This window comes from Urocitellus parryii, chromosome 7, assembly GCF_045843805.1.
Source record: "Urocitellus parryii isolate mUroPar1 chromosome 7, mUroPar1.hap1, whole genome shotgun sequence".
Taxonomy (NCBI): Eukaryota; Metazoa; Chordata; class Mammalia; order Rodentia; family Sciuridae; genus Urocitellus; species Urocitellus parryii.
Window position 1 is genome coordinate 104633580 of NC_135537.1, and position 25483 is coordinate 104659062.

The following is a 25483-nucleotide window of genomic DNA, read 5'->3' on the forward strand; positions in this document are numbered from 1 at the left end:
TCTTAAAGACAAGAGAATTTCATTTCATTTGAGGAATACATTCCTGAAAGTATTTTAAATAACATAAATATAGTCGTATGTTGCTTAATGATGGTAATAAGTTCTGAGAAACACATCTTAGGCAATTTCAGTGTGCAAACATCATTGGGTATACTTACACAAACCTAGAAAATATAGCCATTTCCACACATAGGTATTCATATATGGTATATCATTGCTTTGGGGATAAAAACCTATAAGATATTATTATACTGAATACTGTAGACAATTGTAACATTGTAAATGTTTATATATCTAAACATATCAAAACACAGAAAAGATATTAAAAATACTAGATGACAAGAATTTTTTAGCTCCATTATTATGCACTAATGACCAAAATGTCATTAAGTGGCACAAGACTGTAAACAATTATATTGATGTCATTGAAAACTGGAACTCCAACATCAGAGAAAGAAAACACAAATCTAAGATAGATGAAGTGAAATACAATCTCTAGCGCTAAATGACATGATGAAAAACCCCCACATATTTCTGAGCTTTGTTCACTAAAAAGGCCTACAAATGACAGTCAATTTGAGCAATAAGCAATCCTAGTACTCGGAATGTAGCCTCTAAATATCATTTCCTATTGAAAGGAACCAAAGTTCTTTTAGAGAAATAGATCCTTCAAGGTCTGGACAGGAAATGTTTAAGATGAACTTGGAACATCTCATACTTCAAAAGCAAGGGAAATAGGTAACAATGACCACTAGGTGGTGGCAAAGGGTCCCAGGAGCCAAGATAAAGAGGCTTCTACAAGGCAAAGGGGGAGAAATTGAGCATCAGGTAAGAACAATTACTATTCCTAATTGGATTAAATACACCAAATATTTTTAAATGAATGACATCATATTGACAAATAAAAGTTAAAAAAGATTTCAAGCCCCTTTGCGTATCATTTGATAATGCTAGAAGAATACCTTACTATTCTGAATTGAACCTAAACCTGACTACCAATTTCCAAGAAATATAAAGCAACAGAGAGAGGCTGAGGATGTTAGCTCAGCACTTGCCTAGAATGCATGGAGCCCGAGGTTCAATCCCCAGCACCACCAAAAAAAAAAAAAAAAAAAAGGCAATAGAGAAAACAGGTTAAATTGTTGTACTAGGGGGATGTCATTTATTCACCAAAACTACAATATATCCTAGAAGTCCCACAAACGTATTTTTTTCAATTATTGCAAAAAAAAGTTACATATATATATTGGTACCAGGGATTGAACTCAAGAGCACTTGATCACTGAGCCACATCCCCAGTCTCAGCCCCATTTTGAATTTTATTTAGAGACAGGGTCTCACTGAGTCACTTAGCACCTCACTTTTGGCTTTGAACTCATGATCCTCCTGTCTCAGCCTCCCGAGCCACTAGGATTAAGGCATGTGCCACCATGCCCAGTCAAAATATATTTTAAAGAGCTATTTTTCAGATAGAAAGCCACAAGGGACATGTAATTGTCACCCCTAAGAGCAGGAGAACAAACAAGCGAGCATTCTACCTGGAGGCACCCTCTAGACCTCAGTTTGGGAAGGGGAACCCAAATGGGGCATAACAGTCTCACTGAGGAGAGAGAGACCAGAGTTCCAGGAGATTAAGCAGCCAAAAATATGTAGAGAAAACTACCAGAAAAATGGAAGCCACAAGAAAAAGAGTTCCAGAAATCTGCATGAAGGTGGTCTTCAGTTTGGGGCTACATTCTAAGCAGTACCTGCAAGGGCCAAGAACAACTATAAACTAACCAATCCCACAGTTGGCACTGAGCTGGGAGAAGTCTGGATTCCAGCTAGCCAGAGAGAGCTGACATACAAAAACAGTATGGTCAACAAGCTCATGAAGAAGTATTTGATCCAGGCATCATGGCACATGTCTGTAATCCCAGCAACTCGGAAGGTTGAGGCAGGAGGATCCCAAGTTTGAGGCTGGCAACTTATCAAGGGCCTAAGCAAGTTAGTGAGACCCTATCTCAAAAGAAAAAAAAAGTTCACTCAATATCATTAATTATCAGGAAATAAACTCACAAAGACATACCCACTAGAATGGCCCAAGTGCTAGTGAAGATGAAGTCAAGTGGAAGTCTCCTAAATTGCTGGTGGCAGTATAAAATGATTGTGGTCATTTTTTAGCATGGCTTGACAGTATTACATAAGATAAAAACATACATTAAATGTAGGAGGCAATTGCACTCCTAGATATGAGTCCACTTATAGTGGCATATATATGAAATAGTACTGTAGGAAAAATGAATCTATAGTTTAAAAAAAAAGTTATCAGTGGTTGCCTGGAACAGGTGGTGAAGGCACTCACTGGGGAGGATCCCAAGGAAACCCCTTTTCTAGTGAAAAAACTGTTCTATATCTTGATTATGGTAGTTTTTACATGGGTATCTACATTTGTTAAAACTTAAGAGTGTGCTTGCTTTGGCAGCACATATACTAAAATTGGAACAATACAGAAAAAATTAGCATGGTCCCTGAGCAAGGATGACACCCACATTTGTGAAGCATTCCATAGTTTTGTGGAACCAACCCTTCAGCAGATGAATGGATAAAGAAACTGTGGTACATATATGAAATGGAATATTACTTATAGCATTAAAAGAGAAAAAAATTATGGCATCTTCGGGTGAATGGGAATATCAGGTTAAGGGAAGTAAGTCAATCCCCAAAACCAAAAGCTCTATGTTCTCTCTGAAAGTGGATGCTGACCCATAATGGGGGTGAGGTGGGTGGCAAGGGGCATGGAAAGAATGGAGGAACTTTGGGCAAAGGGGAGGTAGGACAGGTGAGGGGGCATTGGGATAGGAAAGATGGAGGAATGAGATGAACCTCATTACCCGAGGTACATGTAGGACTACACATGTGTTGTGTACAACTAGGAAAAGTTTTGTTCCATTTATATACAATGAATCAAAATGCATTTTGCTATCATGTATAACCAATTAGAACAAATTAAAAAAAAAAACTCACTGATATTGGCTATCAAGGAATTACTGTTAAGTTGGGTGATGGTCCGTGGGTTCATTATACTATTCTCTATGCTTTTCTTTAAAGCTTTTCTAATTAAATTTATTTTTTAACTAGTACATAGAAACAAACATTATAATTATTGAAGTAGGTAACATGACATTTTGATGCATGTATACACTATGTAACGTTTAAATCAGTTAAATATATCTACCTCCTCAAACATCATTTCTCTATGGTAAAACTTTCACAATCTTTTCTTCTAGTATTCTGAAATGTACAGTATTTTATGGTTACCTATAGTCCCCTACTATTCTCTCTGCTTTTATTTGAAAGTTTCCATGATAAAAATACTAAAAATAATTTTTAAATTAAGATATAACTTCAAATATTTAAAGGATTTCTATGTAGAAAAGAATTCAATTTTATAGAGGAAATCATGTGGAGGAAAATTTGGAGTCAATACAAGGATGAACTAGACAACAGAAGAACATATAGCCTTGTAAGAGAGTGACTCATGCTAGGAAATACTGGTGTACAGGCCTCATAACTACTCGTCAGGGCCACAGTAAAGAAAATAACAGCAATGAGTGAGAAACTAGACTAACAGCCTTCCAAGGTTTCTTCTAACACTAAGATTCTACTAAGATTCCATTGATCAATGAATCTGATTGGTGCACATCTCCCAAACACATCAGAGCCTATTACTCTCCAGTCCTATCAGATATCATACTACTTGTTTAAGATTTTACATTGACTTGTTCATAATTTTTGCATATATTTGTTAAGTCCTTTTCTTAAGGCTTTCAAAAATCACGATCATGCCTTACACCTGTTAGACTCTTTTAGTCCTCGCACAATGTCCTGTACATACTGGGCCATCAAAATGCCTTTTTGAAATCTCCTTTCAAATCAGTCTCATAACATTGTGCCTCTTCTTTGCCACTCACGTCTATGTCTTACCTATCACTGTACAATCACTGACCATACCTGCACCACATTCGTGTCCCCCGACCTAGACCTAGAGGAGGGCTCTGTGCATACCTAAAAATATGAATAAAGAAATCCTTCCCTTATCGTGAGGCTGTTAACTTTCCAAGTGATGCTGATTCATTCTGATAATCAAATTATGACTGTGGAAGACTGCTTTAATCACTGGAAATATCATTATTCTAACTGCCTGGCTTGTACATACCCCTTACCCAGGTGGCTGCCACCATCATGAACAAACATGGAGCCAACTGAAAAATGATTTGTTTCTCCCCACCACATCTTTTCCACCCTGGTGGTCTTTCCTCCCCAGGTATTCATTGTCTTTATACCACCTTCTGACTGCCTACATGAGAATTAGGGGGTGCGTGGGGGTAAAACCCTTCAAAATGCCAGACACCTCACCAGACATTTTACCTTGTCAAATCATTTAATTCTTATGATTGGAGTAAGCATTATTTACATTTTTCAGATGAGGAAAACTTTTTTCAAAAGTTTAGTTATTTGCCCAAACTTCTAAATGATAACCTTGGGATTTGAAACCAGATCTTCCTGGCTTCAAAATCTATACATTTTACAAGGAAAACAACAACATCATCTTTCTTACACAAGTCTTGAAATAACACAACCTACAGGAAACAACTTCAGTTGAGGAGGATTACTGTAACAATGGCCCTAGGACCATCTTATCCTCCAACCTCTAAAAGCTTTCTCATTCCTATAATTAAATTCTAAAAGTCCAATATCAACAAATACCAATGGGGGGAGGTAAGTCCTAAAATGCTTAGATAAGCTTCTAGACAGATTAAATGTCTTGTTTGGATCATGATTTTCTTTAGAAATATCAGCCTTAAGTGACTCTTTCTAAGAAACAGATCTAACCTAATTCCTTTCATTCTTAAAACTTTCTAAGGATCCCCACTATTAATGGTCTAATGCTACTTTGGCTCATGACTTCGTTTAAGATTTGCTGGCCTCTCCAACAGGCCCATCCCCCTCCAACTTCACACTTTACAACACCAATTATTCACATTCTCCTGCCTTCCCCAAATATCCTCTCTTCATGTTTCCATTTCTCTGAACATATTTCTTCTGACTGCCAGCTTCCCCCACCATCCTCCACCCCAGCCTGTCTAATCAACAACAGACCACATGTCAGACTCCTGTTTGCTCTTTGCCTGTGCTTCAACCACATCTCAACCACTTTCTGACCTTATTGATCACCCTTCCAACCATAATAAATGCATTTATGGACAATAATGTTCTACCATCGAATAAATACCTCTCTTTCTGCCATTATCTTACTGTGTTTCAAGTGAATGCTGTTATCTCCCTGCCAGAATGAAAGGTTCTGAGGGGAAGAACCAAGTTTTTACAGGTGTGCAAATGTCCAGCCTTGGTAGACAGCAAATCTTCCTCATGTGCTTAACCAAGTAGCCATTAAAGCCACACCCCTATGGCTTTTGTTTCAGGAGCTATCTACTCAAAGGGTCAGGAGTCATTTTCATAAAGACATTTTAAGTTCTTCACTTCATGACCAGAAGCCACTTAAAAACTAATAATCAACATTCTAATTGAAGAAACTATGTCAAACTTACCATCTTAGACAAATAAAGCAAGAATGAATGTAACAAGAAAAGTATGCTGTCCAAAAGGGTGGCATCTTCTGGCTCTTCCACCTTTATCTCTAGTTGGTTTTCTGTATCAGCAGCATCAACAGGAGTATCTTCTGTTATAAGTAGCTCTAAAATTGAAAGGGGAAATGGCTATTTTATTTTATGCTATAGAATAAGAATTGTCTCTCTTCAGTTTCAATATTCATCGAGTGATTCACTAAATATGAGTCACAGTGCCTGGAATATGTGGCTCTCCTAAAGACAATTAACACAGAGAAGAAAACTTCAAAATCCTAATTAGAGCTATTAGACCCTTCAATTATAAAATGAACAATCTCCAGTCTACTCTCCACTACTTCCATGGCCATACAACTGCTACCAGAACAATATTTACTCAAGGGAAAATTTTAAAACCAGAGATATATAGACAGGGTCACATTCAACAAACATGGATTTAGTGCTGGCGAAACCTTGTGTTTAAAATTTTAGGAAAGCTGAAAGAGAAGGAGTCTTGGTTTGCAGATTTGCAGGTGGAATGAGCCAAGGCTTAACACAGTATCTGGCACCTGGCAGAGATACTCAACAATTATTTATTGAATGGACAGATGACAGCTATTTAAAAAGAACACAGTAATATCAAGAGAGACTAAAGGGAATTGGATACAGACCTGCATTGAGGCTCTGTGAATGAGGTAGAATTCCAGTAAGAACTGAGAGCTTGTAGGGGTGGAATTTCAGTATGAGTTACATGAGCCTGGGGTTCGTTTGATTAAACAGCAGGAGTCCAACATACAGTTATTAAGAAGTTGGACCAGTTGCTTCTAAGGTCTTTCTCAACCCTGAGATTCCATTCACTACTATTTTTTTAAGCTTTTGCCTAACTTTTTTTTTTTTTTTAGTTTTTGATGGACCTTTATTTTATTTATTTGTATGCAGTGCTGAGAATCAAACCCAGTGCCTCACATGTTAGACAAGCGCTCTACCACTGAGCTATAACCCCAGGCCCTCCATTCACTATTAGTCTATGAATTTGACTGCTGGTGAAGGCTGCCCCATTGGCTCAGCATCTCAGCAACCTGAGCGGGCTGGCTGGGGTGCCGGCAGAGCCGTAGGGGACACACGCAGGGTCCTGAGGCTCTGTCATTCCTGCGCCCCACCCATCATCCTATGACTCCCTAGCCCAGCCCACGGGACTGGGGACCGGGGGGATCGGAGCCCCATGCGGCCCCAAAGAGCCACCACGGAGACCCCAGGCTGCCTGCCCGCCTGCACACTCACTGCTGCATTCGTCGTCTGCACAGAGTTTGTGCTTCCACAAGGGCTGGCCGGTGCTCGGGTCCGGTTGGCCCGGCACTCGCCAGGTTGGCCGTAGCATGAACAGCCAGAAGAGCAGCACCGGCGCCGCAGCCATGTTGTGGTCACCTTGGGGAGCCGGTGTGAGTAGACTGCGTCGGGCGTCAGGGGGCGGAGGTGGGGCTCAGGGGGGCGGGTGGGTAGCGAAGCACGGAGGGGTGGCGCCCGGGAAGGCTTAAGCCTTTCCCAGGTGACACCTCAGCAGGGATATCTGGGGGTCGATCCACAGACTCTACTGGAGAACGCACGGAGCTGGTGCTCCATCCTTCTCTAGTCAAGACCTTCTCCTCGACTGAAGACCTTCTCCTCTAGTCGCTGCCTTGGCAACTAGAACTCTCCTTCTCGTCCAATCACCTGTCTTTGCTTCTGTGCCCTCACAAGGGACCCTCCACGTGATTCCAGTCATCACCCACCCATCCCCCCCCCACTCCGCCAACGGGTCCTTTCTGGCTTTCCTCAATGTCTCATTTCTGGTCCATCCTAAACTAGCCCACTCCACCATCACTCCCATCCCCCATTCCTGGTCTGGTACCTCCTTTTCTGAACTACCAAATCCCACCCATGACTTGTCACGGCTAGTCTAGGGTTCCAGGCTCCCTCCCCTTCAAACTCCTTGAGGTTCCTTGAAGCCCCACCCCAAGATCCCTCTGATTAGGAAAGGGGAAGGTGAATGGAACTGTGAGTGAGGGTGTGGCCTGCTTTTTTTTTAAGGCGGGGACAGGTGGGGGCAGAGAGATGGACATTAGTCTTCGGGCTAAGATCTTGAGATTCTTATCTTTATCCGTAAGGGAAGAAATTATTTAATTCAAAAGCATATTTTAACTCTCATTTTGTGCTACCATTCATGCCAGACACTGGACAAAGCCCTAGCATGGTGTGGGAGTGGATGAAAATCAAAAGACAAGATATCTATCTGGTCCTGGTCGGAAAAAGTCCACAACTTAGTGGGAACCAACTGACAAAACCGATTGTCAGAGAAGAAAGCTAGTAGTTAACATTTCTTGAATGCTTTACGTCCAGTTGTTATTCTGAAGGAAATTTAATTTTATTTTTTCTGACCTCTAAGAGGGATCTTACATTTTTCTACTTCCCTTTCCAAGACTATTCCCTCTTTTGCACTGTGTAATCTTGAATTTAAATTTGAATTAGTTGCATTGATTTTCCCTTGTGTTAATAGTCAAATTATGATACAATTTGAATTATTGAAATGCATATGGAGGGGTTTCTTATTTTTAATGAAAACTCACGTTTTTTAAAATTAGCACCTAGGGGACTATAGGTGGAGACTTAATATGTAGAGTCATCAGCATGATAATTGTAATTAAATAAACACAAATTAGTTCATGATAGATGATTTCACTTACTATTATAATCAGCTTTCTCCTCTATAAAACAGCACAATTAGTCCTAAATTGACATTCACTAATTGTATATTAGAGTTTCAAGGAAAACAATGAAGAGTTAGTGACTATCATAATGATTGAGATGTGTTTTGACATCAGTAATTATTATTATTTTTAAGATGGGGGTCTTGCTATGTTGCCTAACCTGATCTCCAACTCCTGGACTCAAGCAATCCTCCTGGCTTGGCCTTCTGAGTAGTTAGGACTACAAGTCACCAAACCAGCCCAGTAATTATTGTTTAGTAGATCTCTTTTTGGCCACTAAAATCACTACTAATATGATTGTATATGTTTGAAATTGGTTTTATGAGCAACATACAGATTTGATGCAATTCCCATCAAAATACCCATGAATTGGTGTGAATATACTTAGTATACAACGAGAGATATGAAAAATTGTGCTCTATATATGTAATATGAATTGCAATGCATTCTGTTGTCATACATAAATTTAAAATAATAATAACAATAATAATAAATGTCATTTTGCAGAACTAGAAAAAAAGTCCTGAAATCCATTTGGAAGAATAAAATATTCAGAATAGCCAAAACAATTCTAAGTCAATAAAGCAAGCTGGAGGCATCATCACAATACCTGACTTCAAATTATACTACAAAGCTATTTAAATAACCACTGCATGGCTCTGTCATAAAACCAGATACATAGACCAATGGGAAAGAAGAGAAGACACAGAAAAAGATCCAACACAGTTAACAGTCATCTGATTCTTGACAAAGATGCCAAAAACATATTGGGAGAAAAGACAGGCTTTAAACAATGGTGCCAGGAAAATTGGTTATCCATATGTAGACAAATAAGACTAGACCCTGTACAAACTTGAAAGAGATCAAAAGCCCAGGAATTAGACCAGAAACTATGCAAATCCTTGGAAGAAAGTATACGTTTGAGACTCCAGCATATAGGTACAGGCAATGACTTTCTTATTAGAACTCCTAAAGCTCAGAAAATAATAACAAAAGTTAATAAACAGAATGATATCAAATTAAAAAGCTTCTGCACAGCAAAGGAAACAATTAGTAACATGAAGAAAGAACCTAAGGAATGGGAGAAAATATATTTGCTAACTACTCTTTTTTTTTTTTTTAAAGAGAGTGAGAGAGAATTTTTTAATATTTATTTTTTAGTTTTTGGCAGACACAACATCTTTGTTTGTATGTGGTGCTGAGGATCGAACCTGGACTGCATGTATGCCAGGCGAGCGTGCTACCGCTTGAGCCACATCCCCAGCCCTGCTAACTACTCTTTGACACAGGATTATTATCCAAACTATATAAGAAACTTTAAAAAACTTAACACCAAAACCTCAAATAACCTAGCTTAATTGGGCAAATGAATTAAACAGATACTTCTCAAAAGAAGAAATAAAAATGGACAGCAAATCTATGAAAATATTCAACATCATTAGCAATTAGGGAAATGCAAATCAAAACTACAGTGAGCTTTCATCTCACTCTAGTCAGAATAGCAGCCATCAAGAATATGAACGATATGGGGCTGGGGTTGTGGCTCAACAGCACATTGCTTGTCTAGCACGTGCGAGGCCCTGGGTTTCATCCTCAGCACCACATTAAAAATAAATAAATAAAAATAAAGGTATTGTGTCCAACTACTTAAAAAAAAAGAATATGAACAATAATAAATGCTACAGAGAATGTGGAGAAGAAGGGACACTTTTTTCTCTGTTGATAGGATTGTAAATGAATATAACCACTATTGAAATCAGTATGGAGGTTCCTCAAAAGACTAGGGAGGAAACCACCATATAACCCAGCTATACAACTACTCAATGTTTATCCTAAAGAATTAAAGTCATAATACTAGAGTAGTACATGCATACCCATGTTTATAGCAGCACAATTCACAGTTGCCAAACTATGGAACCAAACTAGGTGCTTATCAAGGATGAATAAATAAAGAAAATGTGGCATATACACACAATGGAGCTTTATTCAGCCATAAAGGTGAATTATGTCATTTGCTGAAAAACGGATGAAACTTGAGAACATTCTGTTACACAAAATAAGCTAAACTCATAAGATCAAGGGAGCCTGTTTTCTCTCGGATGTGGAAGCAAGAGAGGAAAAAGGAAAAAAAAAGGGAAAATCAAATGGAGATCAGTAGAGTGTAGGAAAGGGACCAGGAGAGGGAGGAGTGAAGGGAAAATACTGGGGAATGATATTGACCAAACTGTAGTGTTATATTGTGCATGTAGAAATATGTAACGACAAATACTGCCATGATTTACGACTATAATGTATCAAAAAAATGGAAAAAATAAAAGAAAGCAAACAAGAGAACAAAATTGCTTTCATGTATGTATGTATGTATGTATGTATACAGCCTAGCCAAACATAATCTATTGTGAGCATAAACAATAATACTCTGGAACAGTGATGAGCAAATCATAGCTGTAAGCCTGACACTGTTTTTTTTAAATTGTTCTCTTTCTTCCTTTTCTCTCTCTCTCTCTCTCTCTCTCTCTCTCTCTCTCTCTTTCTGAGTAGTTGTGACTGTTGGAGCACACCACGGTGTCCAACAATGACACTTGCTTTTGTAAACAAAGTTTTATTAGAACACAGAAGCTTATATTATTTACCCATAGTCTAGGCTGTTTTTGTGCTACACTGGCATTTGAGTGGCAATGAAGACTTGCCTACAAAGTCTAATATATTTATTATCAGTCTCTTTTCAGGAAAAGTTTGTTGATCCCTCATTAGATTATAGATTAAAGTCAGCAGAATGAATACATAAACATTTCTTTTCTTACGACTAAAATTGGCTGTATGAAATGAGATAAATGATCTATTAATTGCCAAGATAAATGTCTCTTCCCTATAGAAAGTGTGTATTCAGGACTAGAAATCTTGGCACTGTGTCATGTCAAATGTAGGAAAAAAACCTGGCAGTTCATTTTGATGAGACTTAAGAAATTTCTTTTCCAGGGCATTTTGAGGTATATCTAAACTTTGTAGATAATACAGGGAAGAACATTTTAATCTGCAAATAGATTATGTTCATTATTAGTTTGTAATCATTTCACAACTATCATATAACATTAAAGCATCATAAGAGACTGCCTATCATAATAGAAACTTTTATGACTCTAGCCATTAACATGTATTTTTCTAGTTATTGTAGACCTATACTTTTAAGCTAGTGCTATTGGTAAAATATATGATTATTTAAGTCTGATTGCCTTACTAATTTTGACCAGTTTATTTTTCAGATATCCATTTTGGGGTTTACTCTTTCAATTAATTTTGCGTTCCATGGGCAATGAAATTGTTGTTGAGTATATAAGATGTTGCAGTTTCTATGTAAGTTCACCTAAGTGCCTCTACCACTATTGATGGGCAAGGATATAAGTAAGTTAGTATTTTTACTTGAAACTATTATAGATCTACTGTACTGGATTTGTTTTCCTGACACAAAAGAGTATAAAACTAGAAAAACTAAACATTTTCAGGTATTAATTTCAGACATGACTGTAGGCCTGGTGCACAAAACACAATTAGGGAGATGAAGCTCAAGTAAGAGGGTGGTCATACTGAGTTAAGGAGAGAATTATCAAAGTGCAAGATTATCATAGTGGTTGGAATTTTGTGGACAAGAATGTCTGAGCTATTTATGGTGGGTGCAATGTGATTATGTGTGTGTGTTAGAGAGAGAATACTAAAAGCCTGGAGGAAATTCATTTTTGATATGAATGTACCAGATGGGACTCTTTAAGGCTTAGCAGAGTTTGACTGCTATATGAAGATGATGCTAAATGGCAATGTTGGAAGAAATTAGGTTTCCAGCAGAGTCAGGTTGCAGCAGCTTCACTAATATATCAGGTACTTAATTAAGAGTTCAGAAATAAGCCTTAGCAAAAAGAACCACACACAAAAGAGTAAAGGGAAAATGGTAGACCTAAATTTGAAATCAAAATTGAATCATGCTGAAAATGTACGTGGCAGCCAGAAAGGAAAAAGGAAAAGAAAGGTGTGTGTGTGTGTGAAAGGAATCTGACGACAATCAAAGGGAGATCAGTAGAATAGAGGAAAGGGATCAGGGGAGAGAGGAAAGCAGGTAAAAGAGAAATACTCAAGAATGATATTGGCTAAGTTTTATCACTATATTGTACATATGTATGAAAACATAACAACAAATCCCACCATTATGTACAAGTATAATGCACCATGAAATATGGAAATAAAGAAAAATACCAAACCTAGTGAGGCGTGGTGGAATATGCCTATAATCCCAGTGACTCAGGTGGATGAAGCAAGAGGATCATGAGCTCAAAGCCAGCCTTAGTAAATCGAGGTGCTAAAGCAGCTCAGCAAGACCCTGTCTCTCAATAAAATACAAAACAGGTCTGGGGATGTGGCTCAGCAATTGAGTACCCTGAGTTCAATCTCTGGTACCAAATAATAATATGATCTAATATGATCAAAACAATTCACCAATAATTAGCCTGCATGACACATAAAACAGAATATCCTTTATAGGAAGACAACATAATCCAGACTTCCTATGATGTATCATCTATAAATGACCAGAATATAATTTAAAAAATGTTTTTTGGTACCAGGGATTGAACCCAGGGGTGCTTAACCATTGAGCCACAACCTCAGCCCTTTTTTGGCATTTTATTTAGATACAGGGTCTCACTGAGTTGCTAAGTGCATCCCTTAGTTGCAGAGGCTAGCTTTGAACTCTTCTTTTTTTTTTTTAACAATTTCAATTTTTAATAATGGAAACGTTTTGCTATTCCAGAAAAAATTTCAGGGGAGAAAAATCTTCCCTATAAAAATAAACTCATCAAAATTATAAATATTATAACTTTTTTACTTCTGCAATTTAAAATGCTCTCCTGCAATACCACCCCTTCATATAACACCTTCCCTGTACCATCACATTTTGAAGAGAACACAGTATTACAGCAAAGCTCAGTTTTAATTTAACATAACATTTGTAAAATGACTTTTTAAAATCTTTGGCCTTCAGAGCCTTTATTCTTATTTTACAACATTAAAAATGCTGCTGCAGTAACCAGTGTTTGGGAGAGAACATCACTCTTCTAGAACCATGAACAGACAGAATTTTAATACAATAACTTCCAAATTGTAACTTGTAGTGCACATGACAGGGAGGTTTGGATAAACAAAGAGGAGAATATGCCTATTTCAGACAATCTACTTCAAGTAAAAAAAAAAAAAAAAAATCCAGATACCCATCAGCTACTACTTCAGGTTCTAACAGTGTCATGAATCTGAGAAACAAATGCTTCACAAACTATAAGTTTACTGGGATGAGTAATTAAAAGACCAGGTGGTTGATAACAGTATATTCAAACCCAATCCGCAGTCTGAATAGGAAAACCAGTATTAAAATCATGAAGGCATTCCCTGAACAACAAAGGCCAAGTGTTGGATGACAATGTCACTAAAACCTCATTGATGCACTAAAAAGAAGTTACATGTAAAATTAAACAATGTGTGCCATGCATAATTTATTAGTTTTGAACTCTTGATCCTCCTGCCTTAGCCTCCTGAGTCGCTGGGATTATAGGCATGTAGAATATCATTAAATTTTGCCAGAATGCAAAGAAGATAGAAAAATGAGAACCACAAGAGAAAATATCACATATAAAAAAAGTTCCGTGAGCTGACCCAGATGTTAGGATTAGCAGAAAAAAAATTTAAATAGTTTTTATAACTAATTTCAAGGAGTTAAAGAAAATCTTAATCATAATGAATAAGTAGATATGGGTGTCAACATATAAATAAAAAATTTCTTTTAAAAGAAAAAGTATAGTATTTGAAATGAAAAATTCATGAAACAAATCTATCATCAGATTGTATAATGCAAAAACAGCAAAAAGTTAACTTGGAGATAGACCAATAAAAATTATCTGGTCTAAAAATCAGAAAGAAAAAAATAGAGACTTGGTTACTATCAGTACAAAGTGACCTAACATACATATAATTAGATTTCTAGTAGAGGCATAAATTGTACAGAAAAAAATATTTAAGACAATGATGGCTAAAATTATCCCAAATTAACAAAAAAGATGTTAACAGATTTAGGAAACTCAGTGAATACTAAGGTTAGTTACAAAGCAAATCACATCTATATGCATCAGAGTCAACTGTAAATAATCAATTAGGAGGAAAAAGGTCTTGAAGGCAATTAGAAAAAAGTGGTGTGTTATGCATTGGTAAAAATGACTAAAATGATAGCTGACTTCTTATCAGAAATGAGAGGTTAAAGTTAATGGAAAGGTTTCAGGTGCTAGAAGACAAAAACTGCTAATCCAGGATAAATACTCTTCAAAACTGGAAGCAGAATAGACATTTTCAAATAAATAAAAAGTAAGAAAATTCAATACCAATAGATCTCTACTATTAACAATGCTAAAAGAACCTCTTCAGGATAAAAGGAGATGATCCATCAAGTAGAAACAGATGCACTGTGTGTTTTAGTTCACTGTGTAATAAACTTAATGGTTTAAAATTAAAATTCTTTGTTATTTCTCCTTATTCTATGATTTGGCTTTACATAACCTGATGGGTCCTTTGCTCTAGGTATTTATTACTGCTTATGCGGTTTCCTTTAGCAGGGATTGTTTAACCAAAGGTAGAACTGACAAAATAGCTTCGTTTACATGTCTGCTAGCTCAATTGGTTGGGTCAGGCTTATCTCCTCAAATGCTTTTAGTCATTCAGTCATTCTAAATTTTTTTATTTGTTGATTAGATTTCTAGAGGATAAAAGTAGAAGGTATACACCTTCCCAAGGTGTTAGGTCTAGGATTGGCATGGCATCACTTTCACCAAAAATATATTTTGTTCACTAAAACAAGACAAAAGACCAGCCCAGACTCAGCGGGTGGGAAAATAGATATTACTTCATAATGAGAGAAGCAACATGATACAGGAATGTGGAGAATTTGGGGTAGATATTTTTAAAGACAATGCACCATAAACAGAAATGAAAAGTACTAGAAATAGTAAAATGTAGGTAAATATAAAAGGCAATATGTATACATATTTATTCTTTTAATTTCTTGGAAACATGACTAAGGTAAAAAACATAGGATATACAGCTGTAATATGTATGACGACAAAGCACAAAAGACTTGGGGAGATGTGAGAAAGTATCAAAATTTAAACTATGAAAACTGTGATAAATTAAAGAATGCATTTCATAATTCCTGGAAACATTGCTAAAACAATAATGTAAAGCAATACAGCTAAAAGCTAATGGATAAATTAAATAAAATTTAATTTTTATTTAATGTAATTTTATTTAATTACATTTAAAAAATATGAATAGAATGAAAACAAGAAATAGATAAAAATACATCATGAATAGTAAGCCAAGGTACCCAGTGGTCCCCCAGACAACAAGCATTTTAAATATAATGATACTCTCCATCTCTGAGTAGTGCAGATACCTGGGAAATATAAAATCCCTCAGTTCAGGAAAGCTCAAGCTCTGCTATGTCCACAGAGATGGAGATTTCTTTGATACACAAAGTAGACAAGATGGCACCGATTTTATCTGGAATTATGACTTTGCTTACTGTCATTTAACTTTCCCATGATTAAGACTCATACCAGTTTTAGAGTTCATGCTCTCTGAACACAGGGACTGTGTCTTGAGCTTCTTAGCATTCCCCACAGCATCTGGTGCAATGCCTGGACAATGCCAGACACCAGAAACGTCGTTTGGTTCAATTTAATCAACTATATGCATTAAAATAAACACTGCATATTTTTTCTTCAACTAATTCAAGAATGTTATTTTTTTAAAAATCTGCTCTACACATAGGGTTGAATTTAGATTTTCCTAGAGATGGTGACCCTGGAATATCTGTGTAACTCCTCTTTTGTTTAGCACCTTCTTCCCCTCACGCGTCATCAGTCTACCAGCATCTGATAGAAAGGCACGGTGTGACATGCCTAAGGCCCTACAATGCCAGGGTCACACTAGATATCCAGAATACAGCTCCTTGTCAATCACCACCCCCTCCTGGGCAGTCACTGTGGACCCACTTCTCAACCACATACCAGAGGGGCTGTGCTTCCGTCCGCCTTGCTGCTGGAGATGTTCTGGATGGGGAAAGAGACGATGGTCTCAACCTGGCCCTTCAACACGGCTTCGGCAGCTCTGCAGAGACAAAAGGGCAACATGCTAGGCCATGTCTCTGTCTCACTCACTGTGACCCCAACTGGACCCCACGCCGGACCTCTAAGGGAGTGGAAGGAGAAGCACCAAGAACCACCAGAGATGTTGGATAAGAAGAAACCAAGGGGCTGGGGGTGGCTTAGTGGTGGAGCGCAGCCTGCCATGTGTGAGGCTCTGGGCTCGCGTCTCAGCACTATACGTAAGTAAGTAAATCAACGACTAAAAAATAAATTTAAGAACAGAAGAAGAAACCAAAGGAAACATTTTATTATCATCAAACACCTGAAACTAAAAGACAGCCATGAATGTACCCCAAAAGAGGCACTAAAAAAACAAAAAACAAAACCCCAAACTTTCTTCTTCTTCTTAATGAACCTACTATTAAGGTATTTTATAGAAGATCCTAGTTCAAAATCCCAAACTGAGAAGAGTGAACACTAAAATCTCAAAACCACCCAGGGATAGGGAAAGTTTAAGTTTGTTAAGATTCACTTTCTATCTTAAGTGAACAAGAAAAGAAAAAAGTGCATACAGGGTACTTTTTGACGAATAAATGAATAAAAATCGATTCAGCCATCCACTCAGAACATATATAGCAAAACGTTCACGGTAATTATGTTTAAATTCCAGAGGTTTTTCTTTTTAGTGTTTTTTTAAATTTTAATCATTCCACTATAGACATTTACTACTTGGAGCATTTAAAAAATAATAATAAGCAAATTGTAGAAAAGTGTTTATTATACAATCACTCTTCTATGTTTAAAAAAGGTAGATGTGTATATTTGTATTAGCACAAAAAAATTTCTGAAAGAAAAGTCAAGGAAGTATTATCAGTGGTTGCCTCTGGGGAGTAGGATGGGGAAGGATTTATATTTTATTTTATCTCTTTTTGTACTGTTAACTTTACATGATACAAGAGGGGAAAAAAATCAATCTGCAAGGGGAAGGGGAATAAGAATTAAGGTCCCCTCTCCCCACACACACAAGTGACGTTCAATAGCAGGACAGTGCCATCAACTTACTTATTGGCCATCTCAGTAGAAAACACATACACCACTTTGGCTGGAGTCTTCTGAGCAGGTGTGGGCTCTGGGGCAGTAGCTTGGCCATGGGAAGGGGTGGAAGACCTGGGGACTGTGGCGGTCGATGGGGTCATGGAGTGTGGTGTGTGCTGGGAATCCTGGGACTTTATATGGTCAGCAGAATTACATTCTAAAAGAATAAAAGACTCATTGTCATGGAAAGACTGAGACTCTTTTTTTTCTGCCAGCATTTACAGCATCACAACACAAACCCACCTTGAGAATTTCAAGGAGAAATTATCTTGTTAAGAGGAAACCTTCTTTCTACTTATAAAATTTCAAACACTCGTCTCCCTACATGACTCACTACAAAGCACCCTCCCTCCTCATTTCTGTAAATAGAATACATCCTTCAGATATCAGTATAACTGTACCTCCCTCCTGGTAACAGTTTTCAAACTTCTTGGACTTGCCTAGATGCCCCAGCTAATGGAACTCATAGTCCCCTAACTTCTCTTACTTCAGCATTCATGAAACTTCATTGTTTGTTTAACGATCAGCTTCTAGATACACTCAAATCCTTAAGGACGGCTACTGCATCTATCTTACTGACCATGGTACCCCTAGCATCCGCTTGGTGTTGGCCCTCATAGTAGGCCTCCCAAACTTAAGGAGGCCTTCTAACACCTGAGGGAGGAAGGAAAGGAAAGGAAAGAAAAGAAAGGAATAGAGGTAGGGAGGAAAGAAAGGGGGAACAATCACCCAGGTTTTCTTTTCTTTTTTTTTCCCCACAATATTGGGGCTTGAACCTAGGGCCTCTGAATGCTAGGCAAATGCTCTACCCTGAACTAAAACTCCAGGCCTTTTATTTTTCATTTTGAGTCTCCAGGCCAAAGACATGCATAAAAATGTGGCCAGTCCTATGAGGTACCCTGTCAAACTATGTGCATCCCCCTGGGCAGCACTCAACAAGGTGGTTCCAGACTAGGCTCCAGTGAGTAGAAAAATGAGAAGAAACAGTTTCGTTATACCCTGTGAGAACTCCTGAACCTGACTCCTATTCTCCCCACTTGACCGAGCTAGCCTTTCTGGCCTCCAACAAATGTCAGAGGCTTTCCCTCAGGACACCGACTTCCCTCTTTAGAGCTTGGGCTCTAAAGCCCAAGCTCCTCAGGACTCCACTCTGGGCCCTCTGCTGTGCTCATCCTGGAGTTCTCTCCATGCCGACAGCTCCCAGATCCCCACGAGGCTCAGCCTCCATCGGCGGACTGCACCCACCCCTACACTTCACACTTCCCCAGACAGGTCCAACCCGACAGGATCAAACATGAGTTCTTATCTCTGTGTAGTCTTCCTCCTTCAGTTTCCCACACTTTAATAAATGTCTCCTTTATCCACTCAGTTGCTCATGTCAGAAATTTGGGAGTCATTCTTGACACTTGTCTGCTCACCCCCACGTCAAGTTTGGACATTTTTGTTTAAAGAATGAAGTCTCAGCTTGTTTCTTCTTCAGAGAAGGAAGGTTCCTTAAAACCAGGAATCTACACGGGATTCTGCATTACATTCTTCTCACAGCATCCTGCATTTTTCCATGTTTATAATTACATGTGTAATTATGTGATCATCTGTGTAACATTCATCTCTAACAGCACACCAGAAGCTCCATGAAGGTGGGGACGAAGACCAACTTGCTCATCCCTGTATTCCCAGAACTTACTACAATGCCATGAAAAATATTGGTTTTTATCCACAAAGAAAATGATATCAACATGGAGAAGAAACATCTGCATTCTCACACTCACTATAGCATTTACAATAGCCACAATGTGGAATCAACTCAAGTATCTGTCAGCAGATGAACAGTTAAAGAAAGTGTGTTGCATTCATGCACACCCTCTGGAATACTATTTGACCTTAAAAAAAGATGGAAATCCTGTCATTTACAACATAGATGAAACTAGAGAACATTAAGTGAAATAAGCCAAGCACAGAAAGACAAATATTGCATGATCTCACACACAGAACTGAAAAAGGTTGAACTCAAAGAAGTAAATAGTAGGATGGTGCTTACTAAGGGACAGGAGGTGAAGAGGGGAGTTGGGTGATACAGAGGGGAAAAGGTCTGTGAAGCAATGCCCAAACTTCCTGAAGACCACCATTCAAAGCCAGGCCTGTGCCCCAGCGCTCTCTCCACCTGTGTACTCACCGAACCCCCCCCCATCACGACACTGCAGTGCTCATCCTGGAGGTGGGGAGTCCGGAACCCCTTTCTTAAAGGTGATCTCACCTGGAAGACGGTAAGTAGTGGAAAAAAATTCCTAAATAAATTTAAAAAAATAAACCACATCAATTTGTCACTTAATAGCTTAAGAGAAAAACAGGTTTCCCACTTATTCTAAAATATTAATTGACAAGAAAATTGTCATCTCCATGTAAACAGAACCTACTCCCAATTATGAAAGGGTAGATATACAATCTGCAGATAATCCAAGACCCTGTAGCTTCTCCTCCTTCCCAACTGCGTATTTCACTGTCAGACACTAGAGAAATACTGGGTGAAATCAAAATTTAGTTTTCTACTTTTGAAGTTTCTGGGCATTTGGTCGGGGTACTTTTGCTTCTGCCTATTTCTTGTGAATATAGAGAATTGAGCACTGACTGTAAAGGTGAAAAGACAAAATTCCAGATGTGCTTTTGAATTGACAAAGTGAAGACCATTCGTGGTTCCTCCCTCCTCTCAACTGTATCTCTACAGGGCAAGCATCCAGCAAGAAAATGTATTTTCATATACCTTGGAAGGAACTTAGGGCTGAGCAACCTGGCCATGTGATCTCCTTTTATTCAACCCCTACTATGTGCAAAATGCTTAAGATTAAGCCAGCAGAACAAATACTGGTCAAGGAGAACTATTTTCAATATTAGTCCTCATATACTAGAGTTCTGACACTAAGCCCCCCACCTTTGCCCAGAATTTATAGTTTTGAAATTGCAAGGAAAAACAGTTCCAGACTGTGTTACGGCCAAATTATTCAGAATTTTTAAAAGGAGACTCTATAGGTTGCTGTAAAGTTTTAGGTAAATTCACAAATAAATTTGACCAAGCTCAGAATCACCTCTAAAATTCCAATTTCAGCTCTGACAACGATGCTTTCCTACTTTCCTATTCTAAGTTTATTAGAACTATGTCATGTTTAACAAATTTCATTTCTATGCTATGACCACTACTCCATAAAAGGCATATAAGGCAAACTTAGAATGTGCAACTACAAGGCCTCAGGATTCCATTCTGAACTCATTCTTGACTTGTGGCATGCCAACTAATAAAAGGCTTCTTCTCAGCAAAAGTACACAATAGGAAAAACCAATCTTTCCCCACCAGCAGGAAGACTGCGGAGGAAAGTAAACTCTACATAGGGTATGTCTAGACCTTGGTCCACATAAAATATCAATGTATGTTTTAGTACTTATGAGGTAAAATGTATCTATTGACCTTCAATAACTAGCAAACATTCAAAGAAAGAAAAATTCATATTAAACTGAAGAATCTCGACAACATTCAAGCACTTAAAAATGAATTTCAACTACTTGATTTGAATCATTTAGAATAATAGCTACCCAAGGTAGTATTTAGAATAAATTTCCCTTCTCTGTGAAATTCTTCTAGATTGCCAACTGTCCCCCATATGTCCTCTATGGCCACATAGCATTGTATTAACACTATTATAACACCTATGAAACTGTGGCACTGTTATATGTAGACAGGGGACTCCCTGAGGACCATGTCTTTCATCACCTCAGCACCTGACACCCAGGAGAAACTCAATAAAAGAGGGTTGACGCTTGCATCATAATGGGATTGAGCACTGCCACCTTCACCTTGCATTTCTAGGAACCAAAGGTGACGGGGCAAATGCCTGTTCAACCTGTTCAACCAAAGGTGACGGGGCAAATGCCTACCACCTGTCTTACTCCTCAGTCTCCTGAAGTGACTTACGCTCAGTCCCTCCTCACAGAAAAGTATAAGGTAACTGCACTTGCAGTTTTGACTTGCATTTATTTGATGACTTTTACCTTAGGAACTGCTAGAATAATGAACCAATACAATTTTAGCTTAGAAACAACCCTATGGATACAAAAACAAAAACTCCCCAAAATGCAGACCGAATCCCGGAAGTTATGGGCTTATTATCAAGTTCTTTACCTTTCAAGGTGTCCAATTTGCTCTCTTCTTCTACATCAGGACACAAGAGCTTTCTGAGAATGATCTCTGCCACCCAAACAGAAGGAAATTTTTAAATCAAAGTGGAAGGACACTAGCTAGTCCCACATTCAGTCCTACAAGGACAAGATGAAAGTTAAAGTTTATACCCAAGTTCATACTGATTCCAAAGAAAACCACCCATTCCACAATTTTCTGTGGTCAAAGCAATATCTGGAAAAGGCAATAAAAAAAGCACGCTGGTCAAAAATGGGAAAGGAAGGCAAAACCCACTAGAACTCAGAATACAAGTTGGAGATACATACCCTGCAGCCCAAATCTAGCCCACTGAGGAACAGTTATGATTAACAGGTAACTGAGAGCTTATAGAGCAAAATTCACCAAATACAAAAATTTCATATGAATTATTGTTTTTAACTTTTTCCACAGTCAAGAATAGCCACCATAGGTTGTAAAATGGACTTTTATTTCATATGTCCCTGTTCTTCAAGTGGTAGAGATACTGAAAGATATCACAAAGCCTAAAAGGCAAGTGTCCATAAGAAATGATAATTTAACTTCCCCAAATTGCTTTGTCTAGGAAAAAAACAAAATCCACTGGTTTGCAGCAGGCATTCCCCAACCTGGGAATCACTGACTCCCAAGGCTTCTGTGGAGAGACTTCAGGGAGGAGGTGTGTCTATGGACCTTTTGGGAAAAATTTCTTCAACTGTGGTTATAGTTATAATAATTCATAAAAGTATTAGCAATCCTGTGACTATGTTACCAAAATAACCACAAGACATTTTCATGTCAACATTATAGTTGTTGTAAATACCCTAATATAACTTAGTATAGTCATTGCTACTTCAAAATTATAGTATCATTAAACTGAGGCTACATTTTATTATTCAGTGTGTTATAAAGAAGAACATACATCACTATACCACAATTAACATTTTGATAACTATTTACATTTCATAAGCAATTCTATGCTCTTTATTTTGTGTATTTAAAAAATATTTTCAGAAGGGGTCCTTTGTTAAATTGCTAAAGGGGTACATGGAATATAATAGTTAAGAACCCCCAATCTAAAGCAAATAAAGTTTCTGCAGACTCAACCATCATATCCCCAAGGCCAACAGAAGCTAAGTCATCCCACCACACTATTTCGTAGCTGGAGAAAAGTAAACTGCCAGGAAGCAGAGAAACACATTCAAGGCCACATGCACACAGAGTTAGCAAAGCCCAGGTGAGCACTCACAGCATCTATCTTTCCATCCTCTCTTGGTGACCTTTGCTTACATTTCTGCAATTTTCATCAGTATTCCTATTTTGCCACTAAATGGACAGAGGTAATACCTTTCAAAATTAATATAAAACCAAAGCTCAAACAGAACAAGACAGCTTGATAAGCTTGTTGCTATAATTGTTACAACAGCTGAATTTAGTGTGCTAGTGAGATGGTAATTTTGTAGAGGTGAGAAAAAGTTAAGACTACATAACCTCATTCTCAGAGGTGTTCAAAGTACTTTGGAGATAAGCATTAACTTGATATGCTGAAATGCAGTTATGTGTGATTCGAGCGGGTAGCATTACCACTTCATAGATGGGAGAATAACAAGAGATTTGTTCAAAGTCACCATAAGGCAATTGGAGAGCTAAGGATTCCACGTTCAGGCTTTAACCACTGATCCAAGCCACCAGGATCAAATAATAAGTTGATTACACACTTGTGAAATCTCTCTTTTTTCTCCCACAAAACCAGAGTATTTTCTTTTGAATTACAAGAGCAGACACTTCTGAAGGCTAAGGGGGAAACATCTCATACAATAAATTTCAATGTATACAAGTACTTTTTGCTTCTGTTAGTCATCTAAACATCCAAGTTAAGAATGGTTTGCACAAGGGCCAGTTATGTACTACTCGCCTTATAAAAAGAGAACTACATGAAGACTGTAATTTCATCTTTTAGCCAATGACCTCCATGTCTGTCTATCCTATTATCACCTTAAATTCAGTACAGTTATTACAAAAGAACATGCTAATGGTTCAATACCAAATCTCTAGGTCATAAAACTACCAAATGTCACACACACACACACACACACCCCACTCTGAACTTTTCTAAAACTTTAGATTTTCTCTTCTTATCCAACCATCAAACAATTAATGGAACCACCAGTTAACTAACAGCTCCTTTTATTTACCTCTCTAATAGTCTGGGTCTTTTTCAGCAGTAAATAAAGAGGATTGTCTTAAATTTTTATTTAGGAGCATTATGTTTATATACACAAATATTTCTTCCTTGCTAAACTTCCCAGTCACTGGGAATCAAACAATCATGTTGCACTGTCTCCACAATCACAGGTTCTAAACACAGGAAGTCTTACTATCTAACATTCTTTTGTCCCCTCCTTCCACTTTTCAACTATTTTACAACTTAGACTTTCTGTCTGCTAATTCTGATTCATCACGTTGTGCTCAGTGCACAAGAGCCCAAATCTCTGCCTCAAGAACAAACATTTAGCCAGGCATGGTGGTGGGTGCCTGTAAATCCCAGAAGCTCAGGAGGCTGAGGCAGGAGGATCTAAAGTTCAAAGCCAGCCTCAGCAACTTATTGAGGCCCTAAGCAACTTATTGAGACCGTGTCTTAAAATAAAAAATAAAAAAGGGCTGGGGATGTGACTCAGTAGTTGAGTACCCCCTGCGTTCAATTCCTGGTACAACAAACAAACATTTAATTCCTTAATAAATCGAATGCTAACAAATACTTCATCACATAACACTGACCAAAAGGTGGCTTCTAAGCCCCTCATTCCTTTTCCCACGGAGCCACCTGGGTCCACCTGACACAGGTGACTGGCGTCACTGCTGGCTCACCTTGGAGACTCTAAGACCAGAGACTTGGAGACTTTAAGACTAGCTAAGGCTCTGGTCCCCTAGTCCCCTGCCCGCCCGTCTGGTAACTTCCCTGGCCCCGGGCTGCCCCTGGGGCTCGCCCCCTGACAGGCTCTTTCCTAGCTCCCCCAGCCCAGGCTCTGGGAGGGCGGGCTCAGGCCTCCTCCTGGAGGCTCGGTGGCCTCCTCAGAAGGCCCCCAGCAAGACTGTCACAGGCCTCGGCCCTCCCTGGGGACAGGATGGCCAGCCCTGCCGTGCTCTCCTGGGGACGTCTCCGTTTCGCCAGTCTCACCAACACTCACCGGTGACATCCTAACAGTCGCGGCAACTTTGGAAGGCGGCGGCCGCTCCGCTGCGGGCACCCGGGGCGCCGCGACCTCACCTGCCAGCCCGCCCCTCGGCACCCGCCCGCCGCCCAGCCGCCGCGGCCCGCGAACTGTCCTGCGCCGCACGCTCCCGGGTCGCGGTTTCCCGCCTCGGCCGCAGCCGCGCTCCGCCCCGCATCCCCGGCCTCCCTGGCCCGCGGCCCGCTCGGCTCGGCGCACCCCCGCGGGCGCCCGCCCGGCCCCGGGCCGCAGCCCGACCCGCGCCCCCGACCGCCGCCCTCCCCGGGGCCACTCACCCTGAGGCGGGCTGGGGCGCGGGCGGCGGCGGGCGGGCGCGCGGCTCTCAGCCCCCGGAGGCCGGGGCCTGCGGCAGCGGCGGCGTGGCGTCTTCCCCCGGCGGCGGCGGCGCCTTCCTCCTCCCGCGGGCACACAAAGGCTCCATTGTCCGCCGGCGCCTCCCCCTTTCCGGCTC

At 39.3% G+C, this 25483-nt stretch overlaps 1 protein-coding gene, 1 long non-coding RNA gene and 1 other non-coding gene across 3 annotated transcripts in view; 2 read left to right on the top strand and 1 right to left on the bottom strand.

The window, feature by feature from the left end:
- The window catches only part of LOC144256283 (uncharacterized), an 83327-nt gene that overhangs the window by 43577 nt on the left and 14267 nt on the right, over positions 1-25483 (top strand). The gene's annotated exons all lie outside the window — the stretch shown is intronic.
- On the top strand, positions 2449-2555 carry LOC144256307 (U6 spliceosomal RNA). The gene has a single exon (XR_013344079.1). It is a non-coding gene; the product is annotated as a U6 spliceosomal RNA (small nuclear RNA).
- Positions 5598-25388, bottom strand: LOC144256280 (B-cell CLL/lymphoma 9 protein-like). Its single transcript, XM_077801420.1, has 4 exons — positions 25308-25388; positions 17587-17776; positions 16447-16546; positions 5598-5737 (listed from the first exon to the last, which is right to left on the bottom strand). Exons 2-4 carry the CDS (start codon positions 17718-17720, stop codon positions 5726-5728), a joined length of 246 nt encoding a protein of 81 aa, XP_077657546.1. The 5' UTR covers positions 17721-17776; positions 25308-25388; the 3' UTR covers positions 5598-5725.